Consider the following 25,051-nt stretch of genomic DNA (forward strand, 5'->3'; position numbering starts at 1 on the left):
GATGCACTCCTTGCGGCTTACATTTAGCGGATTGCATTTATTCATATTCTGCATTCATTTATAGAAAGATCAAATATATAACACCCCTTTTCCCGCTTACCTTCAACCTCTGAGCAGTGACATTTTCTTGATCGATTCAAAAGGCATGGAAACACCAAGCAGAAACTGAGTGCGTAAGATATTTGGTAGCAGGTATCACATACGCTCTAAATGACTTTCTAAGCAGATTCGAGAGTCAGTACCTAATTACCTCTAATCACGTTGCGCTCATTCATCAAGTCAAATACCTAAACCGATTGGTAGCGTCATCTAGGCGATCATAAGTGCCAAACTGCTAGTTGAAGACTTCTATTATAGATGGCACTGCTAGACAAGCCAGAGCTAAGCCAGAGGATTTTACCACCGCCGTGAAAAATTCCTAACCAAAGGCGCACTCCGGTCCCCTCAACATAAAACTCCCGATATTTCTCTGACCAATCAGAGTAAGCCTTGCTCGGCGCTGATTTGCTAATCAGAAAATGACGTCATTAGGGAGCCACGGCGTTCAAGCTGTTTTGTGGCGGTTCAAGTGATACACTTAGAAGTCATATTTTGATGTTTTTAGAAAAGTCTAGGATGAATGCTTTTATATTTTCAGAAAAGAACCCTTAATGTTGTTGTTGATAAACCCAACTTCGCTATTTTTGCCAATAGTAATAAGCCAGGAAATCATCTCTTGATGGGTCTTCACGCTAAATCTACCACCCCCAACTACGTCATCATCGTTCCTAAGCATGCTGTACTTGGTCATACTTCGTTGCCCAGCACTAGTTAGCCTTGATTTCCGCCAATCAGAGTGCAGAGTAGGGTGTCTCGAAAAATAAAGTTGACATGCCTATAGTCCAAAACATTTGCAATCGAGTCTGCTGGTTTCGAAAATCGCAATTAAAAAATTATGAGCCATTGTCTTCAACAAGCGCAGTCGCGATTTCCAAAAGCTTGCACCTACTTTTCGGGCGTTGCAGTCTCCATTGGTTTTGCTTGGTGTTAGTGGCAGTAATAATACGGTGGTTTTCACGAAAGTCTCAGGCAGAGTTCGTGGGCGAAGAGTTTAATCGTAGTTTCAGGTCGAAAGTTAATTGACTTTATTTAGTGTAGACGTTGTCGATACACTTTTTAAAGTCACGCCTGTAATGCGACCCTCGCTTCAGCGCAGCTAAACTCTGGACAAACCACGTCCGGCACCAGCCCATAATCTCAGTCGGAACTCGAACCAGACACGCTAGCGCCACAGACGCCTAGTCGACACTCGAGCCCCTCGAGCCCGACCGCGGCAGCAGCACAGTGATAACTTTCGTCTGCTCTAACCATAATCATAGTACCCACCCAAGCCACAATTGTGAGCCGTCTCGTGTCCAGAGCCTACTTGCCACTTGGCGAGGACGAGAACGACGCCCTCTGCCGCCTGGAGGCTTGGTGAGTTTCACCTCGAGGGGCTGCGGCCGCCAGTGTTGGTTGAACTCTCGTGATGGTGTCGACTGTCGATGTATGCATTGGTGGTGAAGTTCCTCATTTATTATCAGGCCATGGCAAAGCCCGGTCCAAGTACCCGTAACCAGACCGTGGCCCCGGTCCTGAATGTCCACCCAGCAGAGCTTCCTCCAGCTCTAATGGTCTCTTACACGGGCGGATCTGCAGGGAGGGGGCATTTAGGGCTATGCCCCCTCAAAGGCCTAAAGTGGCCTGTTTGCCCCCCCCCCCCAACGACAATGAACCATAGTTCAGTCAGTGCGTGGCCCAGGAGCCGAGTTAAACGGGGTGTTTTACCACCTCCCGGCCCGCAAAGGTTGCGCCAAGCACCGACCCGGAGCGGGTTAACGCGTCGACAAAAGCAATGTGAAGTGTTTATACAAAGTGATAGGTATAAAGGCATGGGTCGGGTGGGTTACCATTTCTATATTTTTTCTTTTTAATTAAAAAATGTTCATCGTGTCAGGGCTGTGACGAAAAATAAGTGGCCTAAATCCGATGAGAAAATAGGATTTGGGGGTACGCTAGGTTTGGCTCCTACATGAGTTACCCTCCCCACCCCACCCCCAAAAAAACGCAAATCTGGCAGGGGCGCGGGAACTACTTTCCGACTGGGGGGGCACACCATAATAGAGATTAACCTAGGGTACCCCCAAATCTAGTTTTCTCACCGGTTTTAGGCCACTTATTTTTCACCCCTCTGCTTTTTCAACAAAAAAAAGAAAACATTTGCAAAAAAAGTGTGGTATTCCGTCTCAAAGCTGTGGGGGCACCGCCCCCACGGCCCCAGAGTTGGGGGGGCAAGCTGCCCCCACTGCCCCCCCGGCTCCCGCGCCTATGAAATCTGGATCCGCTAGTCTTCCTCGCACGCAGCTTCCGTGGAGAAGCGATGTTCTCCGATGATTCCTGAAGCAGAGGAATGCTGCTAGCGCAAAATAGTGTCGCAGAAGCGTGTCGGCCATGACGGCCGATATCAATGTCAGCCGTGCGAAATCAAGGCTCGACCTCCCACTTATCCGGACAAAAAAAAAAAATGGAATGGAGTGCGCTCAAGAGCAAGAAAGAAACGTAGAAAACGCCGTATATCATGTGTGTTGGCATTCTTACTGCATTTTACCTAGTCAGCGACATGGATATTAGCTTTTAGCATAACCTACTGTCAGCAGGATGAGTATCACTCAGGTAGCAATTTTTGGATATGTTGCGCTAGGAAAGTGTTTTAGTAAATGTTTATGCAACAACTGTATTGATTCGTTGAAAGATCGCAAGCTGAAGCGAGAACGCATTTATAAGGTTTACGTGAAAATAACACCGAAGAAAGCCTATGGGGACTGCAACGCCTGAAATTGTCAGGAAAGGGTTACGATAGTCGAGGTGCGCTGGTTCTTAACATTAAATGAAAATTCTTTTATCATCATTTCATGTCATAATAAGGCTAGATGCAAGTGGTTTTTGCTATAGGAAGTGAATTAATTTTTTTGACCCCACTTTCGAGACACCCTAGTGCAGAGCTGTCTGCCGAGAGACAGCAGTACTCGATATTAGTGGTGGGCCAAATACTTGTTTTCTAAGATGTTTTTCTTTCAAGCCTTTTATATCTTACTTTTGTTTATATTATATATCGTTTTATATTTTGTTTTTGTAAAGTATATCTGCATATATTGTGATTTATATAGCTTTACTTAGCTAATATGGCAAAGTGTTTACGAGGGGGTGCAGGGAGATATGGCAGCAGATATGGTGCTTGCAAATAGTCTTTGTACGCATGAAATAGTACCCTTTTTTCGAGCCGAAAATAGCCTATTTATTGCAATTTATTGATGTATTATGCCTGAATTCCGAGAAAGTGGTCTTTGTAGCATTGAATACAGTCACTTGTGTAGTTGCAAAAGGTCACTGGCCAGTTTTGTGATATCTCTAAGCCATCTAGGGAAATGTCTAAATGCTATGTAAACAGGGTTTTTGTGTTGTAACTCAGTGCTGCCAGATTTGGAGGATTTCCGCAAATCTGGAGGATTTTGAACTCTATTTGCGGACAAATTTCGCTTTTGGAGGATTTTTGATTCTGGAGGAAAATCTGGAGGATTTGTCGCCCGATTATTATATTCAATTTCATGGAAAAATATAACAATTCAAGACTTAAAAGGCATTTTCCTGCCCAGCGTCAACCTACCCGTTAGGATATATCACGTCCTTTATCACCGTGAGACTGCAGAATGTCTCAGTCTGTAGCTATATTTACGAGGGTACCAAACTACTGGCGGATCTAAGGGGGACATTTGGGGCAAATGCCCCCGGCCCCCCTGCAGCGCCCGAAATCGACGAAAATTTTCTTTTTTTTTAAGATAAAACGAAAACTCAACAACTTTTATAACAAAAAGTATCTTTTAAACTGCACAGCAGTGCGAAAGGACTCGAAATCCGATGAGTTTTTAGAATTTGGTGAAACTTTTTTGGGGGTATAGCCCCCCGCAGCGTCCAAGACCGCCTTTCTATATCTACCAATAGGATTTGGAGGAATCTGGAGGATTTTTGTAACTGATATGGAGGATTGCAGCCTTCCCCATCTGGCAGCACTGTTGTAACTCTGCGATTTAGAGCCGCCAGTTAATTGTGCACCGAGTGAGTGTGGGCCTTGTGTGGTTAAAAAACATTCTTATGCCTTATTTTTTCATTTGAATGCTAGGATGCATTGAAAAGATGAAGTTGTCTGATTTTATGACCATATATGGTCATCGCCCCGCCCACTCCAGCCGTTGATTGGCTAATCCAATTTTTGTTTGGCTCCTCGTAGTTTCCCCAACTGATATGGAAGTCACGTGGGGTTGCTTGGATTTCTCGCTTTGCATTGGTGGAGAGCTGGGTCACGTTAATTCAGCCAATGATCATTCGAGAAACGGTAGCATTAAAACGGCAACCGAATAGAGCTGTATTGTATTCTGTCAATACTCATTTTATGGGTTGGATCCAAGGCCCGGTTGGATCAATCCAAAGTCATTAATTCCAAAATTGCATTATTTTCAAATGACTGCTTGATCTTCAAAGGTCGTTATTGTGCTGATCTGATTTTGGAGTTGTTATCTTTTTAAATTTCAGATTTATTCAGTGAAACGCGTCCGGCGTCAGTGTGGGTATCAGGATTGGGCATGGGTGTCGATTTGTATACCTTTGGGGGTGCTGCAGCACCCCCAATGCTCAAATGAGCACCCCCAATGGTTTTCCGGGCACCCCCAATGGTTTTGTCCCTCAATAACTCTGCTTGAGGAAAATAATTGTTCTGCAGTAGTTCACTACTAAAAATAAAACAATTACGCAATTTACAAGGCATGAAATAAAGATGTAAAGAAAAGAAAATTTAGATTTAAGAAGAAGGGCGAAAAAAAACGTTAAGTTGCAAAGATGGTGTGGGTCCGTCGTACACGGGTGTCGGACCCTTAGAGCTGCTGGCGCGTACCCTTTACAAGCCGGCAGGGGGCTCCAGAAACCGGCGACGGGCCCTCAGAGGCCGGCAAAGGGTCATCAGAGGCCGGTGGTATGTACCTTCAGAAACCCTGTGGGGTCATCTTTAGAGACCGGAACGGGCTCAGGCGCTGATGGGGCCCTCAGAGTCGCCGGTGTGGGGCCTTCAAATGTCACCGGTGGCAGGGTGGCCGTCACATGCGCACTTGTGGGGCCTTCAGAAGCTACGATGTTGAGCCCTCAGAGCCGCCGATATAGGGCCTTAAGAGGCACTAGTGTGGGGCCCTCAGATATGGCAATGTGGGGCCCTCGCACTGGAGGCGCCGGTGTGGGGGCTCTCAGAGACACTGGTTTAGGGCAATCACAGGCGCGCGTTGGGCCCTCAGAACTGCTGTTACGGAACGGATCCTTCATAGGCCGACAAGAAGATATCAAGAGGTCACCGGTGCCTTCAGGAGCCTTGTGGGGTTCTCAGAGACTGGCATGGTGCGCTCAGACGCCGCTGGGACCCTCCGTGTCACCTGTGTGGGGCCGTCAGGGTCGCTGGTAACTGTCAAGGGCACTCAGAACCGCCCATGTAGGGTTTTTAAAGGCATTGGTATAGGGCCTCAGAGTTAGGGGTGTGGGGCCCTCAGAGACGCCGGTGTGGCGCTCAGGGGCGCCGGTGAGGGCCCTCACAGTCGCCGTTATAGGGGCCCTCAGAGAAATGGGTGTGGGGCCATTACAGGCGGGTGTGCAGCTCCTAGAGCTGGCCACCTAGAGGCCGGTTAAGACCCCCAGAGGCCGGCAAGTGGCCCTCAGAGGCTGGCTTGGGGCCCTTATGGAGATCTTAATGTTAGTACTTTTGGGCCCATGAGGTGTTCTTACGAGCCCTGTGGGGCCCTTCTGAGTCCAAATATAGCCAACGTGGACCCTCAGTGGCCAATTGGCGCCGCAGTGCCCCTCAGGCCCGAATAATCCGATGGGCCCCTGAACCTGATGGGGCGGGGGGGGGGGCTCACGGGCCCACCTGGCTACGCCACTGAGGAAAATCGTAAACCCATAAATATCGAATTGCAATCACCTGTTATTTTTTTCAGCGATTATTGTGATCGTCTAAACGCCAGAGCCTCGTAGCTATACCGTTGCCTCCCGCGCAATGTCCGCCCCTGCGGACCGCAGGGGCTGCTGCACCGGTGCTAATCGCGGTCATCGGTTTCTGTCACCTTATTACAGAGGTGTCGGGGCTGCTGCCGAGCTGCCGGCAAATGTACGCGTTTTTTTCGGAAAGATGTTTATGTAATGAGGTAGCCAAGTACTAGGACGAGCAGAATGATTTTGAAGAACGTTCAACCTTTGGGAAATATTAGTGGAAATCCCGGGATTATCAGTACCTTATGGGGATACACAACCATGCCTTGTAGGTACGGTTGTGCCCCATGGCAAAGCTACAATCTTTCACCCGGTGCAGGGGTTGAGCACCCCCAACCATTTTGAAAAATCGACACCCCTGGGATTGGGGAAGGCAGGGCCCTCTGATGAAGATGTAATCTGAGCCTGATGTAAACTCACCTGTTAAACTCACCTGTTAGGTTTCCACAACCTCGGCTCGTAAAGGAAGGAGTGGAAACCTATTGCGTGCAGAGACGCGCCAATTCCTTGGGTGGGCAGATGGCTGGACCTCAGGCAAGGAATTGGAATGGTGCGTCTGCATTTGGTAAAACACTGAAAAAAAAAGAAAACTGGTGCGTGTTTTAAGTGCCAGAATCCTAGACAAGATGATCAATTATGTAAATGAGAAAAGAGGGTACCGAAATGTGATACGTTCTCGGAAGGAAAGGTCAGGATAGGTAACCTAGGTTAGTCCACCCGGTCCAGCTCGAGAAGGGCGGGCAGCAGCTACCTAGGGGGTAAGGGCGGAATATGATAGGTAGCCCAGGCGCGTATAACCCCGCCCCAACTTGGGAAGGGTGGGGCGCTTACCTGGGGGGGGGGGGGGGATGAAGGATGAGATGTGGATCGTTTGCCTTCTCTTATCCTGTGTGTTCGTACAATCTACTGCCCAGTGCGGCTTTCAGTCCCTTTTTAAACTGCACCAGGGACTCCTCGTTCACCAGCCAATCTGGGAGGGCATTCCAATCGCGCACGACTCTGTGGGTGAAAAACCGTGACCTTGCATCTATAAGACTCCGACACGTTTTTATCTTTCTACTATGCCCGCGCGTTCCTTTGTCGGCCTCCAGATCCCAGAGGATCTCCGGGGATATCTTACTGTTGTAAGGTGTGTCGCGGTATGTTTGTTAAAATGGATCGCGGTATGTGCCTTTTGGTTTATAGCTAGAAATTCGTAATCGCGGTATTCTTGTTTTCGCTCGCGGTATTCTTGTTTTCGCTCGCCTTTTGACATTTAGAAACACCACGTCGAGGTCAGCGTAGTCAGAACCGTAAGTCACTGTCGCCCGATCGATTTTAGCCTCAGACCGAGTGACAGGACTTATCCACCTTCGGGCGAGTATATAACCGCAGCGGGGAGTGAGAACGGGGTCAGTGCCTGTACGCCGACCAGGCTGCAACGCTGCACCCGACCTCATCCACGCTGCTGGTAAGCTGGCTCGAAGGTAGGTTCCGACTACGCAGGGATGCTGTGCGGGCTCAAGGCACATCCCATAGATAGGTAGGAGCAAGCGGGTGGAGGGTTAGGTTAGCATGCGTGGCGTTAGGGTATTGTTAGGGTAGATTGCGTTCGCGGTAGGAAATAGGCTTCTAAAATGAAAACGTCAAATTAGCGCAGTCCGTTATGACCACATCACGAAATTATGAACAATAAATGGGGCGTTGAATTGACCAGATGCTTTTGGTAACGGGATGAGTCGGAGGAGAACGGTGATTGAGCGGAGTCTAACTTTATCGGTACATTAGTAAAGTCATCAATGGCCAGGAGCTTCACTCCTAAACCCATAAGGGCGCGCTACCAACCGCGGTGTGCCTCAAAATGGCGGAGTGATTCACACTGGTACCACGATGCATTGTAACTTAACGTAAAATAGTAGTATTAGACATTGGGATGTACGTGGCCCGAGTGGCAGTCGGGCACAGGCTGGGAGACGTCTCAGCCTAACACGGACATCATGTAGTGTAGTAGTAAAACAATCAGAGGGGAGGCTGCGAAAGGCCAAAAGGACCGGCCCGAGCCCCCCCTACATAAATGGTGCATCGGCCGGGAAACGTTCTTTCAAGTGAAATTCGAGGACTGAACAACGTTTTTCATCCGGTTGGTCAGGCACGCCATTACGTAAGACTTAAACTGCATTAATGAAACGCCCTGCCGTAATAACACCGAAGCGCTTGTTAGTACGTGGTTTTGTAAATCTTAAACTGTGTAAACAAACGGCTAACAGTAAGTCGTAAAAACGTTTTTCAATTAATCCTGAGCAATAGGATCTTGGTATGGGGTACGACGCTAACGTAAGACTTAAACTGCATTTGGCGAGACGGCCCACAGTAAATCCAGCGCGCGTGTTCAGTACGAGATTTTGTAAATCATAAATTGTAAAAATCAAACGGCTGATAGTAAGTCGCAACGATCGAATGAATCTTGAAAGAACGGTTGATGTGCCATTATTTTAAATTTATTAAATTTACTCCGCTCAATATCCGAACTTCTAGGAACAATCGAGCCAGACCAGCAGCCAAAATTGTTAGGCAAAAGCTTGCTATGACTGCAATAAAAATGAGAAACAATGAAAACTTGAGTGAGTGACGAGTGATATTGGTGAGAAGCGAGAGTGTAGAATGTTGCGAGTCGCTAAGAAGGAAAAAGTTTCTCGAGCTGGTGCGAGTATGTTAAATGAATGAATGATGCATTTCTAGAATGGAGAGTGTAAGCTGAATGAAAGAATGAAAATGGAATGCGAGATTGTGAGTATGTTGATATTAGATGGACAATGCCTATCTGAAGTTGAGTGAATTGTGAGTATGTTGAGCGAAAGTGAAGGATTCGCCTGAACTTAGCATGCAATGAAAATATGTAAATTCCCATCTCGATCGTAACATTCACATATTTGCGATTAGCGGGAGGCTTGTTTTGATTAACTCAGTAATGTGTGCATTGTGCATTTACAAATACGTACATTAACTCATTTTGATCTTATCTCAATAATATAAATTATTGCCTTCCCATAAAAATTATTCATTTACATTATACCTTTGTACTGCATAAAACTTTAAATGTACGGTTGATGCATGTTTTGGGTTCCTTTGTTTTGCCCACCATTCTATTTCAAAATGAAATGACACTTGATTTAACATGTATCAGCTATATTGCCTTTGTGACAAATTAGAATAAGGTGAAGTAATCGTGTACTTTTCAACCTAGCAGTCGCGGAAATTTTCGATGATTGAAAGACTAAAATTTAATTTAGATTTAACCACGTTGAAAAGGACTTGGCCATAAAGATATGAAATGACATATTATATGTATAGCATAACTCCGCTATTGACGCCTTCCCGACCAATTAAAAATAAGGTAGAGTAGATCCTAAATTATCGGAAAACTCAATCAGATTTCGCTACAATGATAAATCACCAAATGAACTATAACGGCTGGGACATAAAGATCTGCCAAATGAATTTCAGATTACACATCATATTATCTAATTTGTCAAAAGGAAAAGTTGTGTGTTTCAATGCAATCGTGAAATTTCCCCCTAATATTGATTGTATATAACGTTTTATCATACGGTTAAATATGTAGGTACATAAAAATGAACGTAAGATTCGTTAATATTTGAAGTATGAAAAGGGGTTTGTCATTGGTTGTAATTTCAATAATTGGTAGATTCATAATCCTCGACTGTTAATTGCTATCTGGCTATCACAGAATCACCGCGAGAATGGCGTACCGGCTATCAATGTTTGTAAAAAAGGGTCTAAGCATTTTGTGTGCATTTCAACTTAACTTTCATAAAAGTAGGTACTAGGATTATTGGAGGTTTTTTTATTCAGAAATTGACGATTTCATCATGCAATTAAGAGTATAAAATCGGAGGTTGCAATTTTCAATATTCGGCTTATAAAGGGGATAGATTCGTTAAAGGTTTCTCACGATGGCTGCAGAATACACTAGAACAAACGCAAAGCTCCAATATTGCTATTGATTAAACTAAGTGACTGCTATCTTTCGTTCTCAGAATCGCCCGAGAATAGCGCATGATTTACGTGTAAAATGGCCTATTTCACGAACAAATGAAATTAGCAGTAAAAAAAAAGAATCATAAGCAGTAGGGGAGAGTGGTGCAGGAGGCCCCCCCTTAAGCTCAGTTGCTATTTTTAGACAACTGATAATATTTAAGAGCTAACGTGTGCATGCGCTGTGAGCATGCATCATTTTCCCATACATATTTGCATTCAAAATGAATCTAGGGGGTACACAAACCATAAACTTTAACATTTTGGAAAAAGTTGCAAAAGGGCCTCTTACACTATGGGTATGGTAAGACGCCCCCCCCCCTCGGGCGTTTAACAAGGCAAGTCGACTTGTAAAAGACGTTTTGCGAACACAGCTGCAAGGCCTTTTATTTCGAAAAGCTAAGCAAATACGGTGTTATCGAAACCAATAACACTTCCAAAGCGCTCGAACAATGCGAAAACTAGCACAACCAAACGCTGATGACCAACGAAAATTGTACCTATTACCTCTAGAAAAAGAAACAGAAAAAAAGAAACAAAAACAAACTCCTTGAAAAAAGAATGCCACGCCTGCCGCAGGTGCAGGCGTTTTAGCATCGGGGGCGTTTTTTATCGGGGGGGGGGGGGGGCGTTTTATAATCCTCGAAGGGAGGGCCTCTTAAAAAAAATGCAGTGTTTTAACGTCACAATATGTATGGTTTATGAGACATTTGCAGCGCACCAGAACATGGTCTATTCTGAAGCTAACATGTGACAATTTCGATGAGATAAGATTGCATTTGATAGTCATTGTTTTTTCAGATATATAAGGGTGATAAAGATGCATATATCTAGCAAGTAAAGGGGCAAAAACAGAAACAGGCTTACCAAAAGTCGCTGCGACGCACCTGATACCTCAGGTTTCGTGAGTTGTTGTTTCAAGAGGGCTTCTGCTTTACAAGAACATTAAAAAATAAATAACATTATTGGTTTGGTAAAAAAAGCGATTGGGCCTCTTACCGACCCTGGGCGTCTTACACGGATCTCCCCTAATCACCAGCGTTTAATAAAGATATTCAGTACTTAAATGTCGTATTTTCTCAATCGTATGCTAGATTTACTTTCAATGGTTTCGACCATCAAATGATTGGCGAGCGCGCTAATTTCAATAATAAGAAATTGTGATTTATGAACAGTCATTAATCTTATTTTGCCAGAATTAAAGTATCATTTCCAGGAATGAACAAAATAGAGACATGATTTAAGAAAAGATGCAATACCAGTCACATAATATCGATCTTACCTACAAACAATCTGGCTGGTTGCAAGTTAAAATTACTTACATATACCAATAGGGCCAGAGGTTATGTAAGATCGAATTATACATAGTTGGCATGCGGCTTATAAATGGTAAGGTGTAAATTCCGGCATTTACAAGCTTTGGTGAAATATACCTACTCTTGGTAACAAGTTAAAATATTGGTGATGATCGTAAAAAGATTTATGGTAATCGCGGCGTGAATTTGAGAAATCGACATCTAGTACGTACAAATGTGAAAACACGTCAGTCAGCCATATGGCTTGTCCGATGCAAAACACGTCAATCACCCATGCATATGGGTTGTCCGATGCAAAACACATCAGTCAACCATATGGGCTGTCAGAGGCAAAACCACGTCCCACGTCAGTCATTCATGGTCAACACGTGGCAAATTGCAAGTGCGAACTGGCAGGTGCTAGTTGGCATACGATTGACCTTTTACAAAGGTTCAACTGTAGTATTCCTGTTTAAAAAAAAAGAGGTGGATAAATTCAAAAGCATGTATGTATTTACTTATGAACCCATAGTTATAAATAATACCATCAGCTTATTGTCACCTGGGTGAATTGTTTCAGATCGTAGCTGAGAGCACAGATTTAGGTACATACATGCACAAAGAAAACACAGGATGGTCGATTGCAAAAAAAAAGATATGATATGAATAGGTTTATTTTGTTACATTTTATTCATAAAAGATTATTTAAGTAAATATATTTAATATGTCATAAAATATGACCTATGCCGTAATCAATGGTGTCTCATATCGGAACTTTTCTTTCGGATCAAGCATTTTCGTTGATTTCCCCTAATGAAGCTCTAACGTACCCTTCTTTAATACTCGAGCAGCGCCACTCGAAACAAATTTTAGAATTTCATCGGCGTCCATCATTGCAGGCCTGATGCTGAATGCAATGCGCGCGGTGACACTAGCACCAGCCCAGGGGCGAATCGCCGGCTTTTGCGACCAACACTGCTCGGCGACTGAACGATGGTGGCATATTGTTTCTACGTATCCTGAACGTTCCTGACGGTTATTTCTATGGCGGATCACAAACTCTAATCGAATCATTGACCGATGCCTATGTTGGATAGCCAGGGTTTGGAAAAGGGACGTAAGAGATAAAAAGGAAGTCGGTTAAATCTTACGTGTCAGGAATCTATGTAAAACCAGTAACAACATGAACGAAAGCACTGAAATTAAAACAACGACAAGGGAATGCGTTTAGAACTTATACGGTGCTGATGTATTATTGGGCTTTACCCACTAAATTATTACCGCTCATTTTAAATCGTGTTATAGCGATCAACGTCAAAGCAATAACCATTGCGATAACAACGGATGAACACCAAATACCCTGTTTCGAAGTAATATCTGAAGTGATTGATATAAATTTTGCAGATCTTCTAACCATTTAGATTTACCAGATTCAAATAGGATAGTTTGTTCAAGTGCCAACCTGGCACAATCAATGTACAATGCTGCGGGAAATATCCCGTTAGTGATGTCCATTTAATCAAGTATCTACCGCCCGCGCGACCCATAGGGTTGACATGTCTACGCAATATAGCGGCCGTTACACCAATCCGAGGCAAAACTGAAACCTGGGACGGGTGCGAGAAAATTCGGTGACTACTCATTTTGGGTGTCGGGCGTCGGCAGGAGCGCACGGCCATGCTGTGCAAATAACGTAAAATTCAGACTTGAAACGGTCGCCAGTGCACTAAAGTACACGTTTTTCTCGCCGAGTTAGCTGTCACAAGTGATCGGTCAGCTGTCAGTCGAGTGGTCGGGTATCGGAAATCAATAGAGTTCAACGGGTCAAATATACGTCGACGCTACACTAGTCATCAGGTCGGCACAAGACGTTATTCCTCGTGGCGACGCATTCAGATCGGGCAAAGCTAATAAAATTTCGGTAGTAACTAACAACAATAATCCACTGAATGCCCAAAGATATTGCATATGCTTGCATGTTTATTGTACGGCCCACCAACGTTACCACTAATTCAATGGCATATATATAGCAGTTTATTTCGAAAACAATATTTACCACTGGGAAGTACCTTTTATGATTCAACCTCTAGAAATAAGCTTATTTGTAGAGCTCATTGCGCCGTCAGAAATGTTACGACTAGTGTAAACATCCTTCAGTATCTGTATGAGGGATGCCCCGCTTTTAGGAACGACACCTACTTCAAATTATGTGAATTGCGACCATGGCAATTGCCCGCAGAGGCGCAAATGGACTACCTAATGGTATAACAATGGCATTAAGACAGTACCTATGAATGCATCATTAACTGATTGCAATAAAGAAGCAGTCTAGTTTTCAGACAGGGAGGCGCCCCACTGTCGACAATCCACAAATGTTCTCTCTCATCAAAGTTACAGTCCCGAAGCCAGAGGCTATGGGCTACCTGACAAAATATAACATTTTCGACCAGAACTCATAGGTGTGGAAGTTACACCCATCGCAAACAAACAAAGACTGTCGTAAACAAAGGCTGTTGAATCATTGAAAATACCTGGATTTCGAGAGTGACAATTATTATAATAACAGTGAAACCCGTACCTTCATATATCGATTCGGCTGTTATTCAACATTCTCGTTTCAGTTTCACAAGCTAGGACACACGTGAAGCTATTTACCTGGGCAAAAACATCGTAATACTATCTTTTATCTTATTATGTATCCAGCCTAGCTAACGTTATAAATGCTTAAATAAGCCACAAGGGCATACATTGCCGGGCTGTATGCATTCCGTCTCATTCGCCCAGTTGTGTTTAGCTGTAGGGTGCAATTGGATTCGAATTATCACTTCAATCACCCTGCCCTGCTTCCCCTGTCGCAAAGATTGCTCAGAATGACAGCCCTTTTATTTGCAATGGTAGCTTCCTTCAATCGTTCGCCTGTCAGAGCAATAAAGGAAGGACCAGCATAGAAAGACAAGGCGGTCCGTGACTAAAAAAAAAAACAATTAATCAATAAATAAGACGTCACTCGTTGGTTCTGATCACGATAGTAAGACGATAAAGCATCGTAGATGCTAGATGCTTCGAAAAATAGTAGTGGCTTAAAAAGTGGACATTTGTGTCTTAACTTTATTTTAAACGTTGCGCTACTTTATGCTAGGCTTTCTTTTCGCAATTGTCAAAGGTTGGCAACAAGTGACCACAGCGGCCAGAGTATCTATCCCGACACCGCAACGGACGAATTAATAAGAAATGTAAATCCGCCCAGATAATGGCCTCTCAATGGTCACTGCGGACACGGTTTATGGGATCCATATTGGCCGTATTATTATCCCTTTTCAAAAGACTGAAGTACCTATAGCGATTTATCTCCACTACTATGTTGGCTAAAAAAAGTTCATAACGACTGTTTAAAACTGAAGAACCCGTCATTCATTCTACAACGTATAACGTAAATTTACCTTACCAAATCACATTGGGAAATATTCCCTCTAAAGGGTGAGTATACAGTACATCCTAAAGGCAAGTATTTAGTTAGGGGGAAAACCCCAACCAACTTAATTTAATGAAATGAAACAATCAACGTCAAAGGTAAGCGATAGCTTTGGCCTCAATTTCTATCACAGGGAAATGTTACAATGCTACCACGCTGCTATTACATTTTGCAAGCTGCCGCCACACTTATAATGGTGTTGGAGCAATGGGCCTGTTGCTATAACCATGGATACCCAATTTGACACATGTAATGGCAGCGTGCTGCTATCTTCGATGAGACAAAGCCCAGTGTTCCAAATGCTCGTTTCGATCCGGCCAAAGCAGTGCAAATTGGGATGGCTATTTGGGAGATCAGACCGGTCGTGCCAGCCGTGATGGATAACAAGAACGACCCCGGCGAACTGCCGAAGTTAACTATCCAGAGGCTACCATTTGGCTTCATCCCGGCTGGTATCGATTTGGGATTCACCTTCGTGCATCCTTTTGTGACCTCCAAATAGCGAAATCAGATTTCGCAAAATACATACACTAGCTTGACACATAGATGTAAAACCCTGCCTAGTTCACGACCAGTGGACAAACACTACGCCTAATAGATGTAGTGGCAACACATGCTTTATGACACCATGTAAATGTCTCCTGGTAACTGGACAACTATAGGTATAAAATTTGACTGCATGTAGATCGAGCTTGCATCTGATGAATGCCAATATGTAAAATTGTAGCGGGGATGTATGTAACTAATCGAACTTGCATCTGCATGAATGCCAATATGTAAAATTGTAGCGGGGATGTATGTAACTATGTATGTATGTATGTATGCATGTATGTATGTATGTATGTATGTATGTATGTATTATGTATGTCGCCATGTATATTAGTGTGGATGAAAGAAAATTGCCGTCGTAATACCGTCATGCGTGGCGCTTACGGCTGAAACAATACGAGCGGTTGTATGAGTGTAGGTAACAGTATGCTGGCAGGCCAGCGGTGACACGGACAGCAGTGACGGAGGACAAGCAAAGGGGCGAACGGGCCCGGAGCACTAATGGCGTGCCGAACACCTCCGGTGCGTCGTACCGCACTGGCGAGAGCAAGGACGACGGCAATCACATGAACGTCCACGGCGGCAAGCACGGCGGCGATCAGACGAACAACAACGGTGGACCGACCCCGCGGAACCGGCCGATCATCCGGTCACCGACCAGACGAACAACCACGCTGGACCGACCCCGCGGAACCGGCCGACCATCCGGTCGCCGACGGCTGAGACATCCCGAGGCGCGAACCACCAGACTACATTGCCAACTGTTCAGCCCGTGGGCCGACCAGACCGCCACCTGGATGGTACCCATCCGACTGACAGCAATCACCAAGCGACGGGCACCAGATAACGCCCCGTGCCCAAGCAAACGAACCGACGGCTCCACGCCCGCCCCAGGGGCCCCGAAATCGCAACAGGACTCAGCTACAGCGCCACAGGCCCCAGCTGCTGCTCCCGAATGCACAAGCGGATGCCGTGCGGAAAGACAAGGCAAAGCTGCAGAACGTGATGACGCTGCGAACGCTGCTGCTGCTGTGGCGGCAACGAGGCCACCACGGACGCTGCCGTGTGTCCACCTCAGCAACTACGGCAGCACCATCCTGGAAACGACACGCCGAGCTATACTGCCATCTGGTGAGCCCGGGTGACGGTCAGGACCACCACCTGTATCGCCTGCGACCACTTGGCAACCGACAATAGCAACGAGTACCACCATGTGGAGTCCCAAAGCGGCCGAGCCAAAGCCGAAGTCGCATCCTGAGCTGCTGTACCGCAAGCCAAGCTGCCGCAGCGAACCGCAAATGGAAACGCTGCGGAAGCTGATGCCGCGCGGAAAGAGAGCACATGCTGCAGGACACGATGACGCTGCAGAAACGGATGCTACGCAAAACGGCCGAGGCGGCTGCGTAGGCGGACGCCACTGCAGAGCAAGATGATGCCGAGGCGCCGCACTACAATGCTTTTGATCACTGGTGCGCCGCGCAAATCGTCGCCGGGGAGGCGCGCGCGCCCGACATACCGTGGAGGCTGGTGCGCCGTCCCATCGTCACCGAGGAGGCGCGCGCACCCGTCAATGCCGTGGAGGCTGGTGCGCCATCGTCGCCGTGGAGGCGCGCGCACCCACCATGCCGTGGAGGCTGGTGCGCCGCGCACATCGTAGCCGTGGAGGCGCGCGCACCCACCAATGCCGTGGAGGCTGGTGCGCCGCGCACATCGTAGCCGTGGAGGCGCGCGCACCCAACAATGCCGTGGAGGCTGGTGCGCCGCGCACATCGTCGCCGTGGGGGCGCGCGCACCCAACATGCCGTGGTGGCTGGTGCGCCGCGCACATCGTCGCCGTGGAGGCGCGCGTACCCACCAATGCCGTGGAGGCTGGTGCGCCATCGATGCCGTGGAGGCTGGTGCGCCGCGCACATCGTAGCCGTGGAGGCGCGCGCACCCACCAATGCCGTGGAGGCTGGTGCGCCGCGCACATCGTCGCTGTGGAGGCGCGCGCACCCAACATGCCGTGGAGGCTGGTGCGCCGCGCACATCGTAGCCGTGGAGGCGCGCGCACCCACCAATGCCGTGGAGGCTGGTGCGCCGCGCACATCGTCGCCGTAAAGGCGCGCGCACCCACCAATGCCGTGGAGGCTGGTGCGCCGCGCACATCGTAGCCGTGGAGGCGCGCGCACCCACCAATGCCGTGGAGGCTGGTGCGCCGCGCACATCGTCGCCGTGGAGGCGCGCGCACCCCACATGCCGTGGAGGTTGGTGCGCCGCGAACATCGTCGCCGTGGAGGCGCGCGCACCCAACATGCCGTGGAGGCTGGTGCGCCGCGCACATCGTAGCCGTGGAGGCGCGCGCACCCACCAATGCCGTGGAGGCTGGTGCGCCGCGCACATCGTCGCCGTGGAGGCGCGCGCACCCAACATGCCGTGGAGGCTGGTGCGCCCCGCACATCGTAGCCGTGGAGGCGCGCGTACCCACCAATGCCGTGGAGGCTGGTGCGCCATCGTAGCCGTGGAGGCGCGCGCACCCACCGATGCCGTGGAGGCTGGTGCGCCGCGCACATCGTCGCCGTGGGGGCGCGCGCACCCAACATGCCGTGGTGGCTGGTGCGCCGCGCACATCGTCGCCGTGGAGGCGCGCGTACCCACCAATGCCGTGGAGGCTGGTGCGCCATCGTCGCCGTGGAGGCGCGCGCACCCAACATGCCGTGGAGGCTGGTGCGCCGCGCACATCGTAGCCGTGGAGGCGCGCGCACCCACCAATGCCGAGGCGCACACCCACCGAAGCCGTAAAGGCTGGTGCGCCGCGCACATCGTCACCGTGGAGGCGCGCGCACCCACCAATGCCGTGGAGGCTGGTGCGCCGCGAAGGTCGTCGCCGTGGAGGCGCGCGCACCCGACATGCCGTGGAGGCTGGTGCGCCGCGCACATCGTCGCCGAAGAGGACACCGTCGCGCCAGTGTTGCAGGACATGATGAGGCTGCAAAACCGCGCGGGGATGCCGATCCTGCGGAAACGCCAAGATGCTGCAGTGGTGGACGCCGCTGCACGATGTTAAGGGACATGTGGACGAAGGAGAAGCTGCGGAAGCTGACCGTCGCGGAACCGTCGCCGAAGAGGAAACCGTCGCGGTGCCGTCGCGGCAGAGGAAGTCGTGACGCTAAACAAAAACACACACACAAAAACGGATTGCCGAGCCGCCCCAAAGTAAGGGGATTTAACCCCAGGCCCAAAGAGGGGGGCATTTATGTAAGGTGTGTCGCGGTATGTTTGTTAAAATGGATCGCGGTATGTGCCTTTTGGTTTATAGCTAGAAATTCGTAATCGCGGTATTCTTGTTTTCGCTCGCGGTATTCTTGTTTTCGCTCGCCTTTTGACATTTAGAAACACCACGTCGAGGTCAGCGTAGTCAGAACCGTAAGTCACTGTCGCCCGATCGATTTTAGCCTCAGACCGAGTGACAGGACTTATCCACCTTCGGGCGAGTATATAACCGCAGCGGGGAGTGAGAACGGGGTCAGTGCCTGTACGCCGACCAGGCTGCAACGCTGCACCCGACCTCATCCACGCTGCTGGTAAGCTGGCTCGAAGGTAGGTTCCGACTACGCAGGGATGCTGTGCGGGCTCAAGGCACATCCCATAGATAGGTAGGAGCAAGCGGGTGGAGGGTTAGGTTAGCATGCGTGGCGTTAGGGTATTGTTAGGGTAGAATGCGTTCGCGGTAGATAATTAAAATGATTACGTCAAATTAGCGCAGTCCGTTATGACCACATCACGAAATTATGAACAATAAATGGGGCGTTGAATTGACCAGATGCTTTTGGTAACGGGATGAGTCGGAGGAGAACGGTGATTGAGCGGAGTCTAACTTTATCGGTACATTAGTAAAGTCATCAATGGCCAGGAGCTTCACTCCTAAACCCATAAGGGCGCGCTACCAACCGCGGCGTGCCTCAAAATGGCGGAGTGATTCACACTGGTACCACGATGCATTGTAACTTAACGTAAAATAGTAGAATTAGACATTGGGATGTTCGTGGCCCGAGTGGCAGTCGGGCACAGGCTGGGAGACGTCTCAGTCTAACACTGACATCAAGTAGAGTAGTAGTAATACAATCAGAGGGGAGGCTGCGAAAGGCCAAAAGGACCGGCCCGAGCCCCCCCTACACTGTGGCCGTGAAAAATCTTCCAGCATTTGATAATATCGGCTCGAAGGAGGCGTCCCTTCACAGAGAATAGGTCAAGTTCCTTTAGGCGATCACCATATTCCATATTGCGGAGCCCAATCACATTGCGAGTCCAGAGCCTTTGAACAGACTCTAATCTTTTGAGATCCTGTACATAGCCACTGTTCCAGATCGGTGACGCGTACTCGAGAATGAGGCGAATGTGAGATTTCAGTATATAAGTCATAAAGTCAGGCGAGCGACACCTGGTCGATTTCAAGAAATTGTGAGCAACTCCTCCAGCCTTCGCTGCTATGCTGGCACAGTGTTCATGGAATTTCATCTCGTTGTCGATGATAACACCCAGGTCACTACATGACGTAACGCAGGGAATTGTGTCACCAGCCAGTGTGTATGCACGGGGCTCGAAGTCATGGAATCGTCGCCTAAATCGTATGACGGCGCACTTCCTGAGGTTCATGCTGAGACCCCAAGACTCTGCCGTAGAGTGGAGCAAGTCTATATCCTTTTGTAGCGCCTCTTCACTGGTGTTGTGTTTATCGTTGTCTAGTTTGATAAATACTTTAAGATCGTCAGCAAAGATCTTATAACTGCACGACAAACTGGACGCAACGTGGTTGATGTAAACCAGAAAAAGAATGGGTCCTAAAACCGATCCCTGAGGAACGCCACTCCGAACCTCCGCAGCTGAACTCGTGGTGCCCTTAACAAGAACCTGCATCGTACGCCCCACCAAGAAATCTGTCAGCCATGTGATAAGTCGCCCTTGGACACCGACTAACCTGAGTTTTTCTAGAAGAATGGTATGGCGCACCACATCAAAAGCCTTTGAAAAGTCGAACAGAACTAGATCAACGGGATGACCCAGATCTAAGGCTACAGTTACCTCATCGTAGGTCAGGAGTAGCTGGTCCTCCGTGGATCGTCCTGGACGAAAGCCGAACTGTTCGTCACTGAGGATCTGATTTGCAATGAAGAATGCGTAGAGCTCTTTGGAAATTATCCTTTCAAGACTTTTGCAAGATACAGACGTGAGCGATACTGGTCTGTAGTTCATTGGGTCGTTACGAGAACCCTTCTTAAATATCGGTACGACGAGCGAGGATTTCCACGCCGAGGGCAGCGCTCCCTCCAGAAGAGACTGCCTGTAAATCATGAGAAGTGGTGTGCATAAAGTTGCAGCACATGCCTTAAGCAGGGCTGGGTGCAAGCCGTCCTGGCCCATTGCTGAGTTCGGATCAAGGCTACTGAGCGTAGAATGTACGTCAATTAGGCTAATGTCAATGTCAGCCATGACAGTATCACTTCGCTGGTGAGCAGCTGGTTTATCTGGAATCGTCGTAGCGTGTATGCCAGTAAACACATGCAAAAAGCAGTCAGCCATCTCCTTGGGGTCGTCAGATATGGTATCAGGGTCGAGACGAAGAGGACCAACTGAAGAGCGATGAGGACCAACTGTAGATGTAATCTGAGTGTTTCAGATGTAGAGGACCAACTGTAGATGTAATCTGAGTGTTTCACCGCCCGACGCTGTGCGCGCTGCAGTGCGCTGGGAGCTGAGGCATACTCCTGACGTCACTTGAATGACGCTGCGTGAGATCCGTTAGCTTATGGTAAATCGCGTTTGGAACAGAGACCTTGAAGAACCTCGTACCAATTGAACAGAAGTTTGAGTGCGAATACTGCTAGCGTGCGGATGGTGCTGGCGCCGGCCGCCGGGGTGCTAGCGTTTTGCGATGACATAGCGTAGCGTCAGAGGGAAGTTTGTTGATATTGCCATGGAAACCCAATGTGCCGATGCACGCAGCACACTGCAGCGCTCCGCCATGAAACAGGGCCCTGGAGTCATTTATCCAAAATTGCCTTATTTTCAAATGACAGCTTGACCTGGAAAGAAGAAAGGTCAAGCTGTGAGCTTGACCTTGAAAGGTCAAGCTCAGCTGTCTACCAGCTGAAATTCTCAAATTATTTCATGCATCAATTTTTTATTTTATTTTTGGAGCAGATCACTCATTACTCATATTTGCACAATTTGAGCCATTTGAAAATGTTATGAGTCTATGACACTCGGTGAGCTAAGTGCATCCTGCAACTTTGAATCTAGGTGATGCAGAATGCTATAGTAGAATGTTAAAAGTAATTTCAGGGCCCTGTTTCACCGGTGATAGCAGCAAGCTGCTATCACGTTTCGCGAGCTGACGTCATGTCGTGACGCCATACTGTTGTCGTAATGGGTAGTTCCGGCGCACGATTGCCGCGACCTTGGCGGCGGCATTAAGTGACGTATGAGCCTAAAAGTAAGAGTTTACGCAGTCATGATAGTAAATATATTTTTGATATATATTTTTTCAATATGATGTATTTAAAAGAAGTTGGGTTTAGGAAAAATTTGGACATTAACTTCGAACATTTAGCTGATGACGTAAAACAATATTGCGGCAATCGTGCGCCAGAATTGCCCCTTACGTCAGCAGTATGACGTCATCACATTACGTCAGCTCGCGCAATTTGAGAGCAGCGTGCTGCTATCACCGGTGAAACAGGGCCCAGTGCTGTTATGATGTGCACTGATTTTTGTGACATTGTACCCTGACAGGAAGTCACTCAGACTCAGGAGTCTCTAATGGTCTGAGTTACAGGACGTGTCAAATAGGCTCTCTCTATCGTCTGGAGGTTTCGAAAGATGCTCTCCAGAGATGGCGCTAGTAAATTTGGCTGACATGACGTCATGCTAAAAAGTGATGGGTTTTGTGAGAGCAAATGTAATAATAGTTGAAAATTTTGTACTTTTGCTTAATTAAGAAAAAATAAATATACAATTGTTCAAAACAGCGATTTCCTCATTCATCCTTCATTGTTTTTAGAGGAATATAGACAGTTTAATTATTTTTTCTTGACCGCAATTCGCACACGCACTAAATTAAAAGCTGGAGTTTTGTGCGTTCGTAAATCGTGATTTGAGAAAATAAGTAGACAATAATCTTTTGCACTTTTGCTTTACAATCATTTTTCAATGCAGATAAATGCATAAATTATTCGAAAATAGGCATATCTTTGAAATATTATGATTTTCCACAAGCAAATTTTCCCAAAAACTTGAACTACTTACAACTGACGAACGCATCCAATAATCTGGATGTCTTAGGATGAGTTCGTCATTTTTTCCCAAGGAAATACGATACAGTTCAAGCTATTTTACCGATTTATCAGGGTACTTTTGCCAATGAATTAATAAATAAATGACAACAATTAATCTCATTATCAACCATACTCGGAAGAATTTTCTTCGCATAAGCGCGAACACATCTGCGCTTTCATGAAAAGTCACGCCTGTAGATGTCAGGACTGCTGCTTTATGTTTCGCAAGGTGGCGCAGCGCGCAGGGTACCGACTACCGAGGCTGAGGTCTCCAGACTTTCCACCACGATTTAACTTGGAAATGGCCGATGGGGAAGGTCTAACCAGGGCTGGTAAAAAGCGCCGATTCGCTGATAATATCGGAGCCAAGCCAACAGCTGCATATGCGATCTAGAGAGCCAAAAACAAGCGTTTTGATGCAAGTATGCATGTGTATGATAACGGTAAGTTTTGTGCAATATTTTTTATTTCATTTCTACAAGAAATCTCATAATACAAGACAAAATAACACTAATATTGAATTAGTAGCAGCAACTAAATTCACAATGAGGCAGCTTGCGCAGTATTTGTCTACATTCTTTAGGGCAGCCGACAGCCCATTCAAAATAGCTGTAAATGTGTACCGTGAACATCGTCAGCATTCATCAGTCGAAGAGCCATCAGTCGATTTCGAGCTTTAACACTGCGGAGAATAGGGCTCCGTAGCTTATGTCAGTTGATGAGGACCTAACTTGCTGAGGGAACAGGGAGCCAGGGAGCCCCTCACCATTGGTGTTTGCTGTATTACGGACCAGTACTAGAACACGATGGAAGTGGTTTTTGTAATTTTCATGTGTCGTGGTATCTCTATACGGCCTTGGTCGTGGTCTTGTACAAGGTCTCGTGCAGAGGGTCACTGCCCAGGTCGACGGGGTTAATTCAATTTGGTTCTGCATATTTATGAACATATTTGGTATATGGTATACCTCTTAGTGTATGTTGGGTAGGTATTGTTTGGTGCTATTTGAAGGTGCTCTTCCCATCTCTTGTACAGCTGACACTTGACAGTAAAATCGTGGGTCACCTATCTCAATCTCAATCTAAGATGCTGAATCGTTGATGCTGTCTGTGGAGCTAGACATAAATATGACGCTGGGCTTGATGTCAATTTTCAAGATGCATAAGTGGCAAGTGGCGAATAACTTTCATTTTTATATGCCTGCTCTCCCATTATGTTATGTGTTTGTTACTGAGTGCTGAATCTTAGTTTATTTAATGGTAAATATTCTATTTTTCATGTTTTCATGTGTCAAACGAGGTAAAAATACATAATAAAGCAATTCTTATATTTTATCACACATTTTACAGCTGAAATTAATGTGAATCTAAACAATTAATGCCTGATGTGTTTCAGTTTCAAGCTTGGATCAGCATGGATATGTCCGATGACTGTGACACAGATCATGACCAGCCAGGGGAAGATCTCTCTGCTACTGAAGGGGATAATGACATTTCCTCTGTTGGTGAGTTAATATTGTATTGGTTTATCATTAAAAACTTAGCAAGTCAAGTAATTATTAGCTGGTTTGGTCAAGTATTGATTTTTACGTGACTTCTAAGTTTCCTTCAAATTTATTTACTTTGTGGCACTGAATAGGCATGTAGGTATCCACTAGTGGACCCAGAAATGTGTTAATGGATACTGATGAGAATGGACTTTGTTATTCCCTAATTTTGAAAGGAGGGTTCTCCTATTAAAAAAAAACTGATGTAATTTTCATATTAGTTAGTCATACTAGTTACCAGCTTAAGCTCCATGCTGATTTTGTATGAATTACATGTTAACGATTACCTTTGGCATCAAGGTATGCAATATTCTGTATATGTTAGGTAGATAGGTACTTAACTATGTCTTCAATAGTTTGACATTGTAGAATGCCTCTGCCATTAAGGCTGATTTGTAAAGTGAAGATTGTTTAAAGCAGGTATTGCAATTGGTCTGTATTGATTTCAGGCACCCATGAAGTCAGCCAGCCATCAAAAAGAAGAAAGGTATCCTGTGGCCATTGCTCCTTTCGGGGACTTGCCAAAAACCTGGCACGGCACACACGGAACAAACACCCAGGGCTCTCTGCAATGCCTCGTGGAAAAATCACCATCGACCAATTCTTCAAAAAGAAAGGAGGTATGATCACCAACAGATTTTAATGCTCACAACATAACGAATGGCGACGGCCCCGCACCGGTAGCTGTGCTGTACTATGAGTGGGAACTGCTCCGAGGCTCGCAGCTGATCGCGCGCGACCTCT

The 25,051-nt window shown here is 46.9% G+C and overlaps 1 protein-coding gene across 6 annotated transcripts in view; it reads left to right on the forward strand.

The window, feature by feature from the left end:
• The first annotated feature begins 4,349 nt into the window (after window positions 1–4,349).
• LOC122389441 (mitochondrial inner membrane protease ATP23 homolog) overlaps window positions 4,350–25,051 on the forward strand; it is a 45,038-nt gene continuing 24,336 nt past the window's right edge. The window contains exon 1 of one of the 6 annotated variants that reach the window (XM_043381506.1): window positions 4,350–4,408. Coding sequence is in view for 1 of the 6 variants with exons in the window: in XM_043381498.1 (XP_043237433.1) it covers window positions 4,391–4,408 (18 nt within the window). In the remaining 5 variants the exon portion in view is untranslated. Of the gene's footprint in view, window positions 4,439–4,485; window positions 4,637–25,051 lie in introns of those variants that run through there. The other 5 variants (XM_043381498.1, XM_043381499.1, XM_043381510.1 and 2 more) reach the window with 5 other exon arrangements.

This window comes from Amphibalanus amphitrite, unplaced genomic scaffold (genome assembly GCF_019059575.1).
Source record: "Amphibalanus amphitrite isolate SeventyFive unplaced genomic scaffold, NRLGWU_Aamphi_draft 000358F_arrow, whole genome shotgun sequence".
NCBI lineage: Eukaryota > Metazoa > Arthropoda > Thecostraca > Balanomorpha > Balanidae > Amphibalanus > Amphibalanus amphitrite.